The sequence below is a fragment of the Myotis daubentonii genome, chromosome 16 (genome assembly GCF_963259705.1).
Source record: "Myotis daubentonii chromosome 16, mMyoDau2.1, whole genome shotgun sequence".
In the NCBI taxonomy this organism is placed as follows: domain Eukaryota; kingdom Metazoa; phylum Chordata; class Mammalia; order Chiroptera; family Vespertilionidae; genus Myotis; species Myotis daubentonii.
Window position 1 is genome coordinate 5,607,901 of NC_081855.1, and position 17,598 is coordinate 5,625,498.

At 46.5% G+C, this 17,598-nt stretch overlaps 1 protein-coding gene across 9 annotated transcripts in view; it reads right to left on the reverse strand.

Annotated features, from left to right (window-relative positions):
• NCOR1 (nuclear receptor corepressor 1) overlaps positions 1-17,598 on the reverse strand; it is a 244,548-nt gene that overhangs the window by 194,429 nt on the left and 32,521 nt on the right. For all 9 annotated transcript variants that reach the window (XM_059668513.1, XM_059668520.1, XM_059668516.1 and 6 more), the window contains exon 2: positions 14,385-14,562. In XM_059668513.1, coding sequence (XP_059524496.1) covers positions 14,385-14,492 — 108 coding nt within the window. In that variant the 5' untranslated portion in view covers positions 14,493-14,562. The remainder of the gene's footprint in view (positions 1-14,384; positions 14,563-17,598) is intronic.

The following is a 17,598-nucleotide window of genomic DNA, read 5'->3' on the forward strand; positions in this document are numbered from 1 at the left end:
TCAACATCATATTAAATGAGCAAAAACTAAAACCGTTTTCCTTAAGAACAGGAACAAGAGAGGATTGTCACTTTCACCACTCTTATTCAACACAAGTGGTCCGGTGCATGGATTCGTGCACATTGAAAGGAAATGAATTAGAATTCCTGGGGTGGGGCGGTGGTTTGGAGGGCATCTGCAGAGTGAACAGGGGGAGGGGGGAGAGGGCGCGGGGGGGGGGGGGGGAATAAAAAGAAAGAAAACTCATGCTCGGGTATTCTGGCTCAAGGTGCTGGCTCCGGTGCAAAGACTAATGCAGGTGGTCTCGGGTGGTGGCTGGCGGGCAGGACTTGACAAGAGGGGCCAGACAAGCCCTGGAGCCAACCTCCTACGGGCCCTCCCTGGCCAGCCACACCAGGGGTGGTGCCACGGACTGAAGGGCATCTGTGGTCCCTTCGAGTGAAGGAGGAGTTCCTTGGCCTGGTCTGTGGGGATCGGGCCGAAACTGGCTCTCCGATATCCCCCGAGGGGTCCCGGAGTGCAAGAGGGCACTCTGCAAAATTGCTGTCATACAGGGTATAGGACACAAATGCAAGTGTGCAGTAAACCAGATTCAGGGCTGACAGTGCCCCAGGAACAACATAATCCATGGTCCAAGGTGGAATTACGTGGCCCCACGAGGAATCAGGATGCCTCCTCTCTGGTTCAGGGGTGCGTCACCCAAGAACTGCCACTGCCAAGTCACCGCAGCTTGGCAGCTCCTGTGTTTAGCATCTGCCCCTGGTGGCCAATACGCGTCATAGAACCAGCCGGTTGGACAGTCACTTAGCTATATACACACACACACACACACACACACACACACACACACACACACACACACACACTAGGGGCCCGGTGCAAAAAAATTTGTGCACTTGGGGGGGAGGGGGGGGTCCCTCAGCCCGGCCTGTGCCCTCTCGCAGTCTGGGACCCCTCGGGAGATAATGACCTGCTGCCTTAGGCCTGCTCCCGGGTGGCAGAGGGCAGGCCTAATCCCTAGGTGCAGCCCCTGGTCGGGCTCAGAGCAGGGCTGATTGGGAAATTGGGGCACCGCCCCCTGTCATGCACAGAGCAGGGCTGATTGGGAGATTGCGATGCCACCCTCACTCACGCTCAGGGTAGGGCCAATTGGGGGGTTGGGGCACCGCCCCCTGTCACACAGAAGGCAGGGTCGATGGGGAGGTTGCGGCGCCACCCCGTCACACACAGAGCAGGGCCAATCCGGGGGTTGGGGCGCTGCCCCCTGTTACGCACAGAGCAGGGCCCATCAGGGGGTTGGGGAGCTCCCCCCTGTCACACACAGAGCAGGGCTCATCAGGGGGTTGGGGAGCTCCCCCCTGTCACGCACAGAGCAGGGCGGATCAGGGGGTTGGGGCGCCGCCTTCTATCACCCACAGAGCAGGGCCGATCAGGGGGTTGGGGCGCCGCCACTCTCACACTCAGAGCAGGGCCAATGGGGAGGTTATGGCGTTACCCTGTCACACACAGAGCATGGTCCATGAGGTGGGAGGGTTGGGGCGCCGCACCCTGTCACACACAGAGCCGCAGGGCGATCAGGAGGTTGGGGAGCTCCACCCTATCAGGCACAAAGCAGGGCCGATCAGGGGGTTGGGGCACCTTCCCGTCACAAACAGAGCAGGGCCGATAGGGAGGTTGTGGCCCCGCCCCTTGTCACACACAGAGCCGCAGGGCGATCAGGGGGTTTGGGCGCTGCCCCCTGTCATGCTGATCCCGGCCCGGGAGACCTCGCGGCTCCGCTGATCCCGGTGCTGGGAGGCATATTACCCTTTTACTATATAGAATAGAGGCCTGGTGCGTGGGTAGGGGCTGGCTGGTTTGCCCTGAAGGGTGTCCCGGATCATGGTGGGGGTCCCCACTGGGGTGCCTGGCCAGCCTGGATGAGGGGATGATGGCTGTTTGCAGCTGGTCACACACCCTTCAGAGTGGGGGTCCCCACTGGGGTGCCTGGCCAGTCTGGGTGAGGGGCTGAGGGCTGTTTTCAGGCTGGGACTGAAGCTCCCAACTGCTCCTTTTTTTCTTTTTTTTCTTTTTTATTCTGAGCCAGGTTTAGCTCTGAGGCTCCAGCTCTTAGGCCTCCGCTCCTGAAAGCAGGTATCTGGTATGTTTAGGATCTACAATCGAAACTCTGTATCAACTCCAGGTCTGAGATCCCAGCTAGCTGAAAGCTGGTTTCTGGGGTTTTGTTTAGCTTCTATTTTTGTAACTATGTTTCAAACTGCCAGCTCAGAGACCTGCAGCGGCTGGCGGGGAACGTTGCAGTCCTCCGTCACTGAAGCAAGCAAGCCTCATGTTAGTTTCAAGCTGCCTGGCTGCCGGCCGCCATCTTGGCTGGCAGGTAATTTGCATACCGCCCCGATTAGCCAATGGGAAGGGTAGCGGTCGTACGCCAATTACCATGTTTCTCTAATATATATATATATATATATATACACACACACACATATACACACACACACTAGAGGCCCGGTGCATGAAATTCGTGCACGGGTAGGGTCCCTAGGCCTGGCCAGCAATCAGGGCTGATCTGCGGGACGACCAGAGGGCCACACTGGCACCCACCTTGACTGGCCTGGCACGGCCTGCTCATCAGCCCAGCCGCGCCCCCGCTCCCCCCCACTGCCAGTCGCCTCTCTCTTGGGGGTGACTGGTGGCGCACTACCCGCTCGCCAGCCCCACCCCCCACCACCACTGCTGGTCAGGGCCTGAGGGCTGTGGGCAGTTCCTGCATTGAGCAACTGCCCCCTGGTGGTCAGTGCACATCATAGCGACTGGTCGATTTGAATATTAGGCTTTTATTATATAGGATAGATATAGATATAGATTAGATACAGATATAGATATAGATATGGGCATATAGTTATAGATATATAGAGATAGTACTGGAAATCTTAGCCATAGCAACCAGACAAGAAAAAAATCAAAAGCATCCAAATTGAAAAGAAGAAAGTAAAACTCATTATTCACAGATGATATGAAACTGTACACAGAAAAGCCTAAAGACTCTATCAAAAAACTACTAGATTTAATAAATAAACTTGGCAAAATAGTAGGATACAAAACTTAACATGCAGAAATTGATGGCATTTTTGTATACCAATAATAAACTCTCACAAAGAGAAAGTAAAGAAAAAAAAATTCCTATTTATCACTGCAACAACAACAAAAATAAGATAGCTGAGAATAAACTTGCCGAAACCGGTTTGGCTCAGTGGATAGAGCGTCGGCCTGCAGACTCAAGGGTCCCAGGTTCGATTCCGGTGAAGGGCATGTACCTGGGTTGCAGGCATATCCCCAGTAGGGGGTGTGCAGGAGGCAGCTGATCGATGTTTCTCTCTCATCGATGTTTCTAACTCTCTATCTCTCTCCCTTCCTCTCTGTAAAAAATCAATAAAATATATTTTAAAAAAAAGAATAAACTTAACAAATGAGGTAAAAAAAAACAAAAAACTGTTTTAAAAAAAACTATAGGACGTTAAAAAAAGAAATAGAAGAAAATACAAAACACTGGTAGCATATATTGTATTTATGGATTAAAAGAATTAACATCATCAAAATGACCGTACTACCCAAAGCAATCTATAGATTCAACGCAATTCCTATTAAAATACCAACAGCATATTTCACAGATCTAGGACAAACATTCCAAAAATTTATATGGAACAAAAAAAGGCCCTGAATAGCCCCAGCAATCTTGAGAAAGAAGAACAAAGTGGGAGGAATCACAATCCTGGATACCAAACTATTTTAAAAAGCCATTCTAATCAAGACAGCCTGTACTGGCACAAAAACAGGCATATAGATCAAGGGAACAGAACAGAGACCCCAGAAATCAACCTACGCCATTATGGTCAGTTAGTGTTTGACAAAGGAGGCAAGAGTATACAAAGGAATAAAGACAGTCTCATCAAGGAATGGTGCTGGGAAAACTAGACAGGTCCATGCAAAAAAAAAAAAAAAGAAAGAAAGAAAGAAACACCACCACCAAATGACACCATACACAGGAATAAACTCAAAATGGATTAAGGATCTATATCAAGTGGTTCTCAACCATCCTAACGGCGCGACCCTTTAATACAGTTCCTCATGTTGTGGTGACCTCCAACCATAAAATTATTTTCGTTGCTACTTCGTAACTGTAATTATGCTACTGTTATGAATTGTAATGTAAATATGATATGCAAGATGTATTTTCATTGTTACAAATTGAACATATTTAAAGCATAGTGATTAATCACAAAAACAATATGTAATTATATATGTTTTCCGATGGTCTTAGGTGACCCCTGTGAAAGGGTCGTTCGACCCCCAAAGGGGTTGCGACCCACAGGTTGAGAACCACTGATCTATCAACACTAATAAAAGAGAAAAATGGTAATTGGCGTACGAGCTACCCTTTTCATTGGCTAATCAGGGCTATATGCAAATTAACTGCCAACTAAGATTGGCAGTTAACTGCCAACTAAGATTGGCAGTTAACTGCCAACAAGATGGCGGTTAACTGCCAACAAGATGGCGGTTAATTTGCATATGTAGGCACAATGCAGGGAGGCAAAAGGGAAAGCAGGAAGAAGCCCCCTGCCACTCACAGTGATCGGAAACCCAGGGGGGAGCTAAGAGCTGGGGGGCAGGGCAGGCCCCCCCAGCCATGATCGGAGAATCAGGTGCCTTTTCCGCCCTGGCCAGTGATAGCAGGAAGTAGGGGTGGAGCCAGCGATGGGAGCTGGGCACGGTCGAAGCTGGCAGTCCCAGGAGCTAGGGGTCCCTTGCCTGGGCCTAAAGCGAAGCCCACGATCGTGGGGCCGCTGCAGCTGCGGGTCCCCGCTGCCCGGGCCGGACGCCTCAACCAGAGGTGTCCTGCAGGGGCAGGGGCGGAGCCCGCGCGATTGCGGCACCCCCTGCTGCCACTGCAGGTCCCCGCTGCCTGGGCCGGATGCCTAGGCCAGAGGCGTCAGGCCTGGGCAAGGGTCCGATCCTGGGATTGGAGGGTGATGGGGGTCAACGCCTGAGGGCTCCCAGTATGTGAGAGGGGGCAGGCTGGGCTGAGGGACACTCCCCTCCACACACACGCAGTGCACAAATTTCGTGCACTGGGCCCCTAGTATATATATATAAAAGCCAGCAACTGGAATGCCGGAATGACAGCAACGCCAGAATGACCAGAACAATTGTTCACTAGGATGCCCACTGCGGCCGGCCAGCCTCCTGCGGCTCATTCCCCCATCGGCCCCACCCCCAATCACCCCCCCCATTGGCCCACACCCTCCCCCTATTTGGCCCTGCCCCCGATCAGCCCCCCACCCCGATCAGGGACAGGGCCGGCTGTCCAACCTCCCACATCCCCTCCCGCCGCCGGCCTGGCTCAAATCAGCCCCCATGAGGGCAGGTCAGCCGGACCCCACCCGTGCATGAATTCATGCACCAGGCCTCTAGTTTAAATATAAGTCGCAACACCATAAAAATCCCAGAAGAAAACATAGGCAGTAAAATCTCAAACTTCTTAAGTAGCAGAATTTTCACAGATACATCTCCTAGGGCAAGAGAAACAAAGGAAAAAATAAGCAAATGGAACTACATACATCAAACTAACAAGCTTCTGTACAGCAAAAGAAACAATGAACAAAATGAAAGGGAACCCACTATATGGGAGAACATATTCACCAGTGATATATCTAGTAAGCGGTTAATTTCTAAAATATGTAAAAAACTCAAATCAACAAAAGACAAACAATCAAAATGAAAAATGGAAAGGACCAGACTTAACACTTCTCCAAAGAGGACATACAGATAGCTAAGAGACATATGAAAACAATGCTCAAGGTCACTAATCGTTAGAAAGATGCAAATTAAAACTACAATGAGGTTATCTCCCTACACCTGCCAGAAAGGCCACCATCAATCTATGTATATAAAAGCCTAACAACCAGCCGACTGGCCAATTGTTCGACTGGTAACTATGATGCACACTGACCACCAGGGGACAGACATTCAATGCACAAGCATAGAAACATGGAACAGACTGATGAATCTCACAGGGAGGGGGGGAAGGGGGAGGATGGGAAGAGATAACCAAAGATATGCCCAGTGCACGTATTCATGCACCAGTGGAGTCCCTCGGCAGGGCCTGTGGGGATCAGGCCGAAACTGGCAGTCTAACATCCCCTGAAGCATCTCGGATTGCGAGAGGGCACAGGCTTCTCCCATTTGAATCCATGTACTGTGCCTCTAGTAAATCAGTAAACAAGTGTTGGCAAGGATGTGAAGAAAAGGGAACCCTAGTACACTGCTGATGGGAATGCAAACTGGTGCAGCCACTTTGGAAACCGTATGGAGTTTCCTCATAAAATTAAAACTGAAACTAACATTTGACGCAGTGATCCCACTTGTAGGAATATATCCTAAGAATCCCAAAATACCAATCAGAAAGAATATATGCACCCCTATGTTGAAAGCAGTATTATCCTATATAATAAAGAGGTAATATGCAAATTAACCCTCTTACCTTCATAAGATGGCTGCCTACGACCAGGCTGGCAGGCGGGTTAGTTAGGGATGACCAAAAAACTGAACAAACAGGCCAGCAGGGGGCTTAGTGAGGGACAGCCAAAAGACTGAACAAGCAGGCTGCGTGTGGCAACCAGGCCAGCATGAGGGTTAGTGAGGGATGACCAAACAACTGAACAGCAGGCTGCGTGGGCCGACCAGGCCAGTGAAAAGGCTGTGAGGGGTGACTGGGCTGGCGGGGTGGGTGGGCAGTTGAGGCGACCAGGCCAGCAGGGGGGCAGTTGGGGGCAACCCAGCTGGCAGAGGGGGGGCAGTTGGGGCAACCAGTACAGCAGCAGGGGCAGTAAGAGGTGACCAGCCAGTGGGGAAGGAGGCAGTTAGGGGCAACCAGACCGGTGGAGGGGTGCAGTTGGGGGCAACCAGGCCAGCAGAGAGGGGCAATAAGAAGTGACTAGGCCGGTGTGGGAGGCAGTAAGGGGTGACCAGTCCGGCAGGGGTGGGGAAGCAGCTAGGAGCAACCAGGCCGGTAGGGAGGGGGTAGTTGGCAGTGACCTGGTTGGCAGCAAGGGGTAGTTAGGGGCGACCAGACCAGCAGGGGGGGAAGTTAGGGGTGATCAAGCCGGCACATAGAGGCAGTGAGGGGTGATCAGGCAGGCAGGCAGGTGAGTGATTAGGAGCCAGCAGTCCAGGATTGTAAGAGGGTTGTCCGACTGCCGGTTTAGGTCCAATCCCTGGGATTGGGCCTAAACCAGCAGTGAGACATCCTCCAAGGAGTCGCACATTGGAGAGAGTGTAGGCTGGGCTGAGGGGACCCCTCTCCCCGTGCACGAATTTTGTGCACTGGGCCTCTAGTTTACAATAACTAAGATCTAGAACCAGCCCAAGTGCCCATCACTACATGAATGGGTAAAAAGCTGTGGTACAGCCCTAACCGGTTTGGCTCAGTGGATGGAGCGTTGGCCTGTGGACTCAAGGATCCCAGGTTCGATTCCGGTCAAGGGCATGTACCTTGGTTGCAGGCACATCCCCAGTAGGGGGTGTGCAGGAGGTAGCTGATTGATGTTTCTCTCTGATCGATGTTTCTAACTCTCTATCCCTCTCCCTTCCTCTCTGTAAAAAAATCAATAACATATATTAAAAAAAAAAAAGCTGTGGTACATTTTCACATGGAATAATATGAAGCAGTGAAAAAGAAGCTTCTCTTACTCTTTGAGACAGCATGGCGGGAGTATTATGCTAAGCAAAATGAGCTAATCAGAGAAAGATAAGTATCACATGATCTCACTCATATGTGGAATAAAATGAACAAAATAAACTGATAAACAAAGCAGATCCAGAGACACTGAAACATGCAACCATATGACATATTTCAGAGGGGGGCAGGGGCGTTCACCTAAGAACTTATATGCATATTCCATGGACAGACAATAATGTGGGGAAGGCCTGGGGAAGGGTCAACAGAGGGGGAAAAAGGGAGAGACATCTGTAATATTTTCAACAATAAATTCTTTTTAAAAAGCTGTTGTGTCCCAGCCAGTGTGGGTCAGTGGTTGAGCATCGACCTGTGAGTCAGGAGGTCACAATTCGATTCCTGGTCAGGGCACATGTCTGGGTTGCAGGCTCTATTCCTAATGTGGAGCATGCAGGAGGCAGCAGATCAATGACTCACTCTCATCATTGATGTTTCTATCTTTCTCTTCTCTCCCTTCCTCTCTGAAATCAATAAAAATGTATTTATTTTTTAAAAAGCTGCTGTACATTTGCACAATGGAATACTATGTGGCTGTAAAAAGGATTTCTTATCCTTTGCAACAGCATGGTTGGACCTGGAGATTACTATGCTAAGTGAATTAAGGCAGTCTGAGAAAGACAAATATTACATGATCTCACTTATATGTGGAATCTAATGAACAAAATGAATGGACAAACAAAACAGACTTACAGACCTCAGAGAGAAGGGAGGTGGGGAGGAGGTGGGTGGAAAGAGATTAACCAAAGAACTTATATGCACATATGCATAGCCCATGGACACACACAAATGTGTAGTAAAGGCCTAAGGTGGGGGTGGGGTCTGGGTGGAAGGGGACAAATGGGGGAAGACAGGAGACATATGTAATACTGTCAACAATAAAAACAAATTTTAAAAAAGAAAGAAAATTCTAAGCCCCAATGGCTTCACTGACAAATTCTATCAAACATATAAGAACGAAAAAAGTATCAATCCTACACAAACTCTTTAAGAAAATACAGGAGGAGTGAATACTTCCCAAATTAACAACACTTTCTTATTGTTATTGTTAATACTTACCCAAGGATATTTTTCCATTGATTTTTAGAGAGAGTGTAAGGGAAGGGGGGAGACAGAAAGAGAGAAACATCGATGTGAGAGAGACACATCGATTGGTTGCCTCCTGTATGTGCCCCGCGCCAGGGCGAGAGGATTGAGCCTGCAACTGAGGTACTTGCCCTTGACCAGAATCGAACCTGTGACCCTTCAGTCCGAGGGCTGACACTCTATCCACTGAGCCAAACCAGTTAGGGCTTAACAACATTCTTAATGGTGAAAGACTGAATATTTTCCTCTTAAGATCAGAAACAAGGCAAGAATGTCCACTCTCCCCCTTCTATTCAACACTGTACTAGATATTCTAACCAGTGCAATAAGGCCAAAAGAGAAAAGGCATCCAAGTTGGAAAGGTAAAAGCAAAACTGTCTTTATTCTCAGATTACAAGATCTTCTACATAGAAAATTCCATGAAATCTATAAAAAAACAACTAGAAGTAACAAATAATTTTCAGAATATAAAATCAATAAATGTCATAGCAACAAACAACTGAATTTTTTTAAAAAAAATACCATTTACAATAGCATAAAAAATACGAATTATTTAGAAATAAATTTGATAAAAGATATGTATCTGTATACTGAAAACTATAAAACATTACTGAGAAAAATTAATGAAGACCTAAATAAGTGGAGAGATTTCCCACGTTCATGGAACAGAAGACTCAAAGTTGTTAAAACGTCAATTCTCTCTAAAATAAATCTCTAGATTCAATAAAGCTCCAATCAAAAATCTCAGAAATATTTTTGTAGAAATTGACAAGCTGATTCTAAAATGTATACAGAAATGCTAGGGATCTAGAATATTAAAAACAACAATTAAGGAAGGAATCACACCATTTAATTTCAACTTATAAAGCTACTAGAGACCCGGTGCACGAAATTCGCCTGTCTACCTGCCTGATCGCCCCTAACCACTCTGCCTGCCTGCCTGATGCCCCTAATTGCTCGCCTGCCTGCCTGATCGCCCCTAACTGCTCGTCTGCCTGCTTGATTGCCCCTAACCACTCGTCTGCTTGCCTGATCGCCCCTAACTGCTTACCTGCCTGCCTGATCACCCCTAACCACTTGCCTGCCTGTCTGATCACTCCTAACTGCCTCTGCCTGCCTGCCTGATCGCCCCTAAACACTCTGCCTGCCTGCCTGCCTGATCGCCTGTAACCACTCACCTGTCTGCCTGATCGCCCCTAACCACTCTGCCTGCCTGCCTGCCTGCCTGATCACCCATAACCACTCTGCCTGTCTGCCTGACCGCCCCTACCCACTCTTCCTGCCTGCCTGATCGCCCCGAACCAGTCACCTGCCTGCCTGATCGCCTCTAACCACTCTGCATGGCTGCCTGATTGCCCCCAACCGCCCCTGCCTCAGCCCCTGCTGTGGTGACTTAGTCCAGAAGGACATCCAGAAGGTCATTCAGCTGTCCAGTCTAATATTACGCTTTTATTATTATAGATAATAATCAAGACCATGTGAAGTACTTTAATAAAGATTAAGTGTTTGTGTACCTAGAATAGCACACCATGTGCAGTAAAGATAGACAAATTATATCAATGGAACAGAAGAAACAGAAATAGACTTACATATATATATGGTCAATTAATTTGTAAAAAAAGTACCAAAGCAAATCATTGGGGAAAGAATAATCTTTTCAATAAATAGTTTCTAGAACAACTTAATACTCAATATGCAAAACAACCCTTAACGCACACCACAAAATTTTAATTCAAAATAGGTCAGACTTAAATGTAAAATCCACATAGAAAAATCTTAATGACCTTGAGTTTCTGAAAAACTGCTTAAATATGACACAAAAAGTAAGAAATGTAAAAGACAAAACTAATACACTGGATTTCATTAAACACACACACACACACACACACACACACACACACACACACACATTTTCCAAAGGATAGTATTAGTAAGGTAAATTCTTTTTTTTAAATATGTTTTTATTGATTTCAGACAGGAAGGGAGAGGGAAAGAAAGATAGAAACATCAATGATGAGAGAGAATCATTGATAGGCTGTCTCCTGCATCCCCCCTACTGGGGATCAAGCCTACAACCCAGGCATGTGTCCTTGACAGGAACCGTATCCGGGACCCTTCAGTCCACAGGCCGACGCTCTATCCACTGAACCAAACCAGCTAGGGCTCTTTATATAATCTAAATACAACAAACACATAGATCCAAAATGATTTTATTTGTAATAACCAAAAACTGGAATAGGTAACTAGATAAACAATTTGTGATATATCCATACCCAATCAAGTAATAAAAAAAAAAAAGCTAACTATTAAGATATGCCAAAACATAACTAAATTTCAAAAATATTAGGGAAGTTCACATGAAACTTAAGACAAATATAATCTATTATGACAGACAGCAGATCAGTGGTTTCCTGTGAGCTAAGGTTTGTGGGAAGTTGGGAAGGAGCCCTGACCTGGATGGGAAAAAAGGGAACTTTCAGAGGTGACAGAAATGTTCTGTATCTTCACTTTGGTGGCGTTTTATGGGTGTATAAATCTGTCAAAATGTACACATATATTTAAATTTTATTATATACTAGGGGCCTGGTGCATGAAATTCATGCACTGGGTGGGGGGGGGGGGTGTCCCTCAGCCCAGCCTGCCCCCTCTCACATACTGGGAGCCTTCAGGCGTTGACCCCCATCACCCTCCAATCGCAGGATCGGCCCCTTGCCCAGGCCTGACGCCTCTGACAATGGTGTCAGGCCTGGGCAGGGGACCCTCATTTCCCCCCATCACTGGTTCTGCCCCCAGCCCCCTCCGATTGCTGGCTCTGCCCCTTGCCCAGGCCTGATGCCTCGGCCAGAGGCGTAGACCCCCATCACCCTCCGATCGCCTGATCGGCCCCTTGCCCAGGCCTGACGCCTCCGCCAGAGGTGTCAGGCTTGGACAGGGGACCCCCATCTCCCCCCATCACTGGCTCTGACCCCCGCCCAGGCCTGAGGCCTCTGGCCCAGGAATCATGCCTGGGCAGGGGACCCCTATCTCCCTCTGATCGCTTGCTCCACCCCCCGCCCAAGCCTGACGCCTTTGACCCAGGCTTCAGGCCTGGGCAAGGGGACCATCATATCCCCCCAATCCCCGGCTCCGCCCCCCACCCAGGCCTGATGCCTCTGGCCCAGGCAGGGGACCCCCAGCCCTCCGCCCAGGCCTGATGCCTTGGCCAGAGGAGTTGACCCTCATCACCCTCCAATCACCAATCACCGGATCGGCCCCTTGACCAGGCCTGAGGCCTCCGGCAGAGGTGTCAGACCTGGGCAGGGGATCCCCAGCTCCCCGCGGTTGCAGGCTCCGCCCCTGCCCAGGCCTAACGCCTCTGGCCGAGGCATTAGGCCTGGGCAGGGGACTCCCAGCTCCCCGCGATCTCCCGCCCTGCCCCTGCCCAGGCCTAACGCCTCTGGCCGAGGCATTAGGCCTGGGCAGGGGACCCCCAGCTCCCCGCAGTTGCAGGTTCCGCCCCTGCCCAGGCCTAACGCCTCTGGCCAAGGCGTCCGGCCTGGGCAGCGGGGATCCGCAGCGGCAGCAGGGGGCACCGCGATTGCGCGGGCTCCGCCCCTGCCCCTGCAGGACACCTCTGGCTGAGGCGTCTGTCTCGGGCAGCGGGGACCGCAGCTGCAGCGGCCCTGCGATCGTGGGCTCCGCTTTAGGCCCAGGCAAGGGACCCCTAGCTCCCGGGACTGCCAGCTTCGACCGTGCCCAGCTCCCATCGCTGGCTCCACCCCTACTTCCTGCTATCACTGGCCAGGGCGGCAAAGGCGCCTGATTCTCCGATCATGGCCGGGGGGCAGGGCAAAGGTGGCCCCAGGGCCGCCTTTGCCCTGCCCCTCCACCTCTTAGCTCCCCCCTGGGTTTCCGATCACTGTCAGTGGCAGGGGGCTTCTTCCTGCTTTCCCTTTCGCCTCCCTGCATTGTGCCTACATATGCAAATTAGCCACCATCTTTGTTGGCAGTTAACTGCCATCTTAGTTGGCAGTTAATTTGCATATAGCCCTGATTAGCCAATGAGAAGGGTAGCGCCGTATGCCAATTACCATTTTTCTCTTTTATTAGTGTAGATAAACTAAACCTCAAAGATACTTTTTTTAAAAAAGGCAACAATAATCTAGGAAATTAATCATCAGATGACTAACTAACACTGGGCGGAGGGAGGGACATGCAACCAAATTTCAACATCCAATCATGATAAGAATTCTCAACCTACAAAGCAACATCTTCGACCAAAAAAAAAAACATCTACAAAAATGTGCTAATATTATACTTAATGGTGGAAGACTGAATGCTTCCCTAAACAGAAAAAAGATAAGAATGTCCTTTCTCACTCTGTAAGTATAACCACACTTCAAAGGAGTTCTCAGTCGTACCCAGTAATAATCAACTATATTTTGCTGGTAAATTGTTTTCTTTTTCTTTGACCATTTCATTACCTCCCTTCCATTTTTCTTCAAACCTCTTAAATCCCTGTACCTGGCCCACTCTGAGATAATCATTTCTTTTCACATTTTATTTTTCACAAGGTAAATCAATAATACAAACTCTTTCATCTTCCTACCATCAAATCTCTCAAGAAGGGAGAGGCCCTATCCTGGCCATCACTCAAAAAAGGCCATGTTATCTGGCCAGCTTAATACTCAACCAACCTTGGAGCACAAACATAGGCCTTAACCTAGAAACTCTAGGTAACTAATAAACTAATATTTTATCAATATATCCTACAATCAATCACAACAAATCCTACAACAAAACCCTACATGGTCACTCTGTCATAAATCTGTCATAAAGCCATAGTAAGAAGCCAAAGATAATTAATCCCCAACTTTTAGTTCTCCATCTTTGAGAATGGTTCTTGCCATTAAAAAAAAGTGTACACACACACACACACACACACACACACACACACACAGGGGTTGGCAAAAGTAGGTCTACAGTTATGAGTACACAAAACAGTTTACTCTCATATTATTATTTACTACTAGAGGCCCGGTACATGAATTCATGCATGGATGGAGTCCCTCAGGGTGGCCTGCGGAGATCAGGCCCCAGCTGGCACCCTCAGCCTTGCAGCCCCGCAGCCCCACCTGGCACCCCGCCTTGGCCTGGCGCTGCCTGTTCACCTGCCCCACCATCCTGCCCCAGTCCCGCTCTTGTCAGGGCCCATCAGGGCCGGCAGCACCTTCACTGCCGCCTGCTGCCAGCGCCACATCGCCGACGCCCACCATGTTTTGCACTGATCTCCAGTGGTCGGCACACATCATAGCGAGCAGTTGAACGACCGCCCGAGGAGACAATTTGCATACTAGGCTTTTATTATGTAGGATTATATTATTTATTTGTATTACATCTGTAAGCCTACTTTTGCAAACCCCTGTATATGTATAACAACTACATTTGGTTTCTGACCAACAAATATAGGAAAAGTAAAAGAAAAACACAAAATACATATGCAATTTACACAATATTTGTTCCTTACCTGCTGGTGCCGGGTGCTGGGAAAGGTGTACTGAACAGAGTGGGAAGGATAACGGCTTTGTTCTGTGCTGAATGCTCCTTGGTTGGGAGGATAACCTGAACTTGACATTATCAGTAAAGAAGTCCTCACGAGGCTGTGAGATCAAATCCAACAAACAATCATGTTTCTAGGAAACCACCTAAATAGAATGGGAAAAAATAGAACTGATAAGAACTAAAGCACCAGGTGTACTTCTAATAAATTATAACTATAGCTACATAAATAAAACCACAATTACCAGTAAAAGGTTTCTCTTGTGTATTTACTTAATATAATATAAATTATTGACATTTAAAAATATTAATAAGTCTTTATTTCCCTTTACACTTAAAGGTTACTTAACATACCACAAATAATACCAGCAGCTGTATAAAGTAAAAACATGGGATTGGCACAGAGCAACTGCTCAGTAAATACCTTTCTTTCTATAAAAGTCTGAGAAACAGATATTATATATTACAAAAACAAAAATCCATGATTGTGAACTTTGAGGTGGTAAAAAAGTCACCTGTTAAAAAGATTCGAGAGTATTTACAAGATAGGCACTTGTGCAGAGGAAATATTGCTCTTGTTAAATAATTCTGTGTCAAAATGATAAGCTAAGAAGGCACTAATAGGAAAACTTTCAAGAAAGAACAAAGAGAGACTACCACGTCAAAGAAGAAAACTGCCAATATTCGTGAAAATTAGAATTCTGGAAAAACTTGCATCTGCCACCATGACCTTGACAATTTCCCCACATTTGAAGACTTTTCTGACAAGACTGGTGGTGATATTAAGTGTGAGTTTTTTTAATATTACATAATAAAATATTCCAACATTAGAAATATCTACATTAACTGAATGAATCAATATTTTCCAACTAATACCGAATGTTACAAAATTATGCATGAATAGTTATTTAAAGCACAAGATATTTTACCACAATTAAATACATGACAAACCAGTAAATGTTTAGTGTAATAGAATATGAAAGACTCATTGATATGGTTTCAGATTCTACACAGCAACTAACCTTTAAAAAATACCACTTTTTTGGTTTAGGTTGGTATTGAAGAATAGCCACAATTATCTTTAAAAGCTATTAAAATGCCCCTCCCTTTTCCAAGTACATATCTGTGTGAGGTTAGCTTTTCTTCATAAACTTCAATCAAAACAACATACCACAAGACCGATGTAAAAGCAGATATGAGTATCAAGCTATCTTCTAAGCCAGATATTAAAGAGGTTTGCAAAAATGTAAAATAATGTCACTCTTCTCAACAAATTTTAATTTTAGAAAATAGTTGTCATAAACATGTTATATATATTAACATTAAATGTGTTTATATTATTCCTAAATGAATAAATATCTTTAAAGTTTCCCCATTTTAATATCGAATGTGGTAAATATCAACATATATAACCCACATAAACAAAAGCTCCTTAGAGCTCTAAATTTTTAAGAGTGTAAATGAGTCTTGAGACCAACATGTTTGATGACCACTGGCCCGGAGAATTAGGTCAATCTTTAGTGTCCTATACAGGTTGTTCACACCCACGTCCATGTATACACACTCCTTCTAGAGAACCTGCCCCTAGTTTAGGTGTGGTTTTGACACCATGTTTGTACCAAGTGAACTACCCTATTGGACCAGGGATATACCAATCAGATCCCTCTTCAGAAATTTGGAATTGAGAACATGAGCTACAGGTACCTGAGTTGCAAAGTGGCCACAGCAAGAGTCAAGATGAGCCACATATTTTGTGCCACCGAAGTTAACAGAGGAAGTAGAGAACACCAACCTAGACAAAGACTAGAGTAGACATGCATAGAGAAGTAGAGCCAAGAGAATTTGCAAGCCCCTAAGACACAGCAGCAGTTGCCTTGGCTCCTGACTCTCAGCTCCAGGGTCCGTCCCCACAGAAGACCACTGTACTTCTTTCCTGTCCTTGGATACCTGTTAAACTGAACTAAAGGGTGTCCCAAAATTCACGCAAGAAGTAATTTTGATAGAAAACACAGGTTTATAATTAAAAATTGTAAATTTTTTATTGATTCATAAAGTATACAATATAGGGTTATGTATGGAATAGCATATCGGGTAAATGGCCTCCACAGCTTTGCTGGCACATACACAAATGGATTATGGAACAACAACAAGTGGATGCTGATTTTTCGAACAAAATCATCTTTAGCGATGAGGCTCATTTTCATCTTGATGGCTTGGTTAATCGACAAAATTGTCCCATTTGGGGTTCAGAAAATCCACGAGTGATTGTTGAGAAACAAATGCATCCACAATGTGTCACTGTTTGGTGCAGATTTTGGGCTGGAGGCATCATTGGACTATTCTTCGAAAATGTGGCTGCTCAGGCAATAACAGTTAATGGTGCTCGCTATCGCGACATGATAATCCAGTTTTTTGTGCCTAAATTGCAAGATATGGATGTGGACGATATGTGGTTTCAACAAGACGGTGCCACATGCCATACAGCCTGAGAAACAATTCAATTACTGCATGAGTCATTTCCTGGTCATGTAATTTCCCGTTTTGGTGATCAGAATTGGCCACCCAGATCATGCAATTTAATGCCGCTGGACTTTTTTCTTTGGGGTTCTTTGAAGTCTAAGGTTTATGACAACAAGCCCACGACCACCCACGCCTTGAAGGAGGAAATTGAGCGCTGTAGCAACAAAATTCAGCCAAATTTATGCAAAACGGTCATGGAAAATTTCAACAAAAGAGTGCGTATGTGTCAGAAAAGCCGTAGAGGCCATTTACTCGATATGCTATTCCATACATAACCCTATACTGTATACTTTATGAATCAATTAAAAATTTACAATTTTTAATTATAAACCTGTGTTTTCTATCAAAATTACTTCTTGAGTGAATTTTGGGACACCCTTTACATGGTCTTACACTAAGTCCTTCTTTACTAAATATAAGTGAGTAGGTTTTTATTTCTCATAATTCTAAGATCTCAAGTTAAGTCTTAAAATAACTATATAGACCTTGGAAACAACCCAAGTATCATTTCCATCAACTGATGATGAATAAATAAAATCAGGTATACCCATACAAGGGAATATTATTCTGCCATAAAAACGAATGGCCCTGGACGACATAGGTCAGTGGTTAGAGTATCAGCCCACACACAGAATAGTCATGAGTTCAATTCCTGGTCAAGG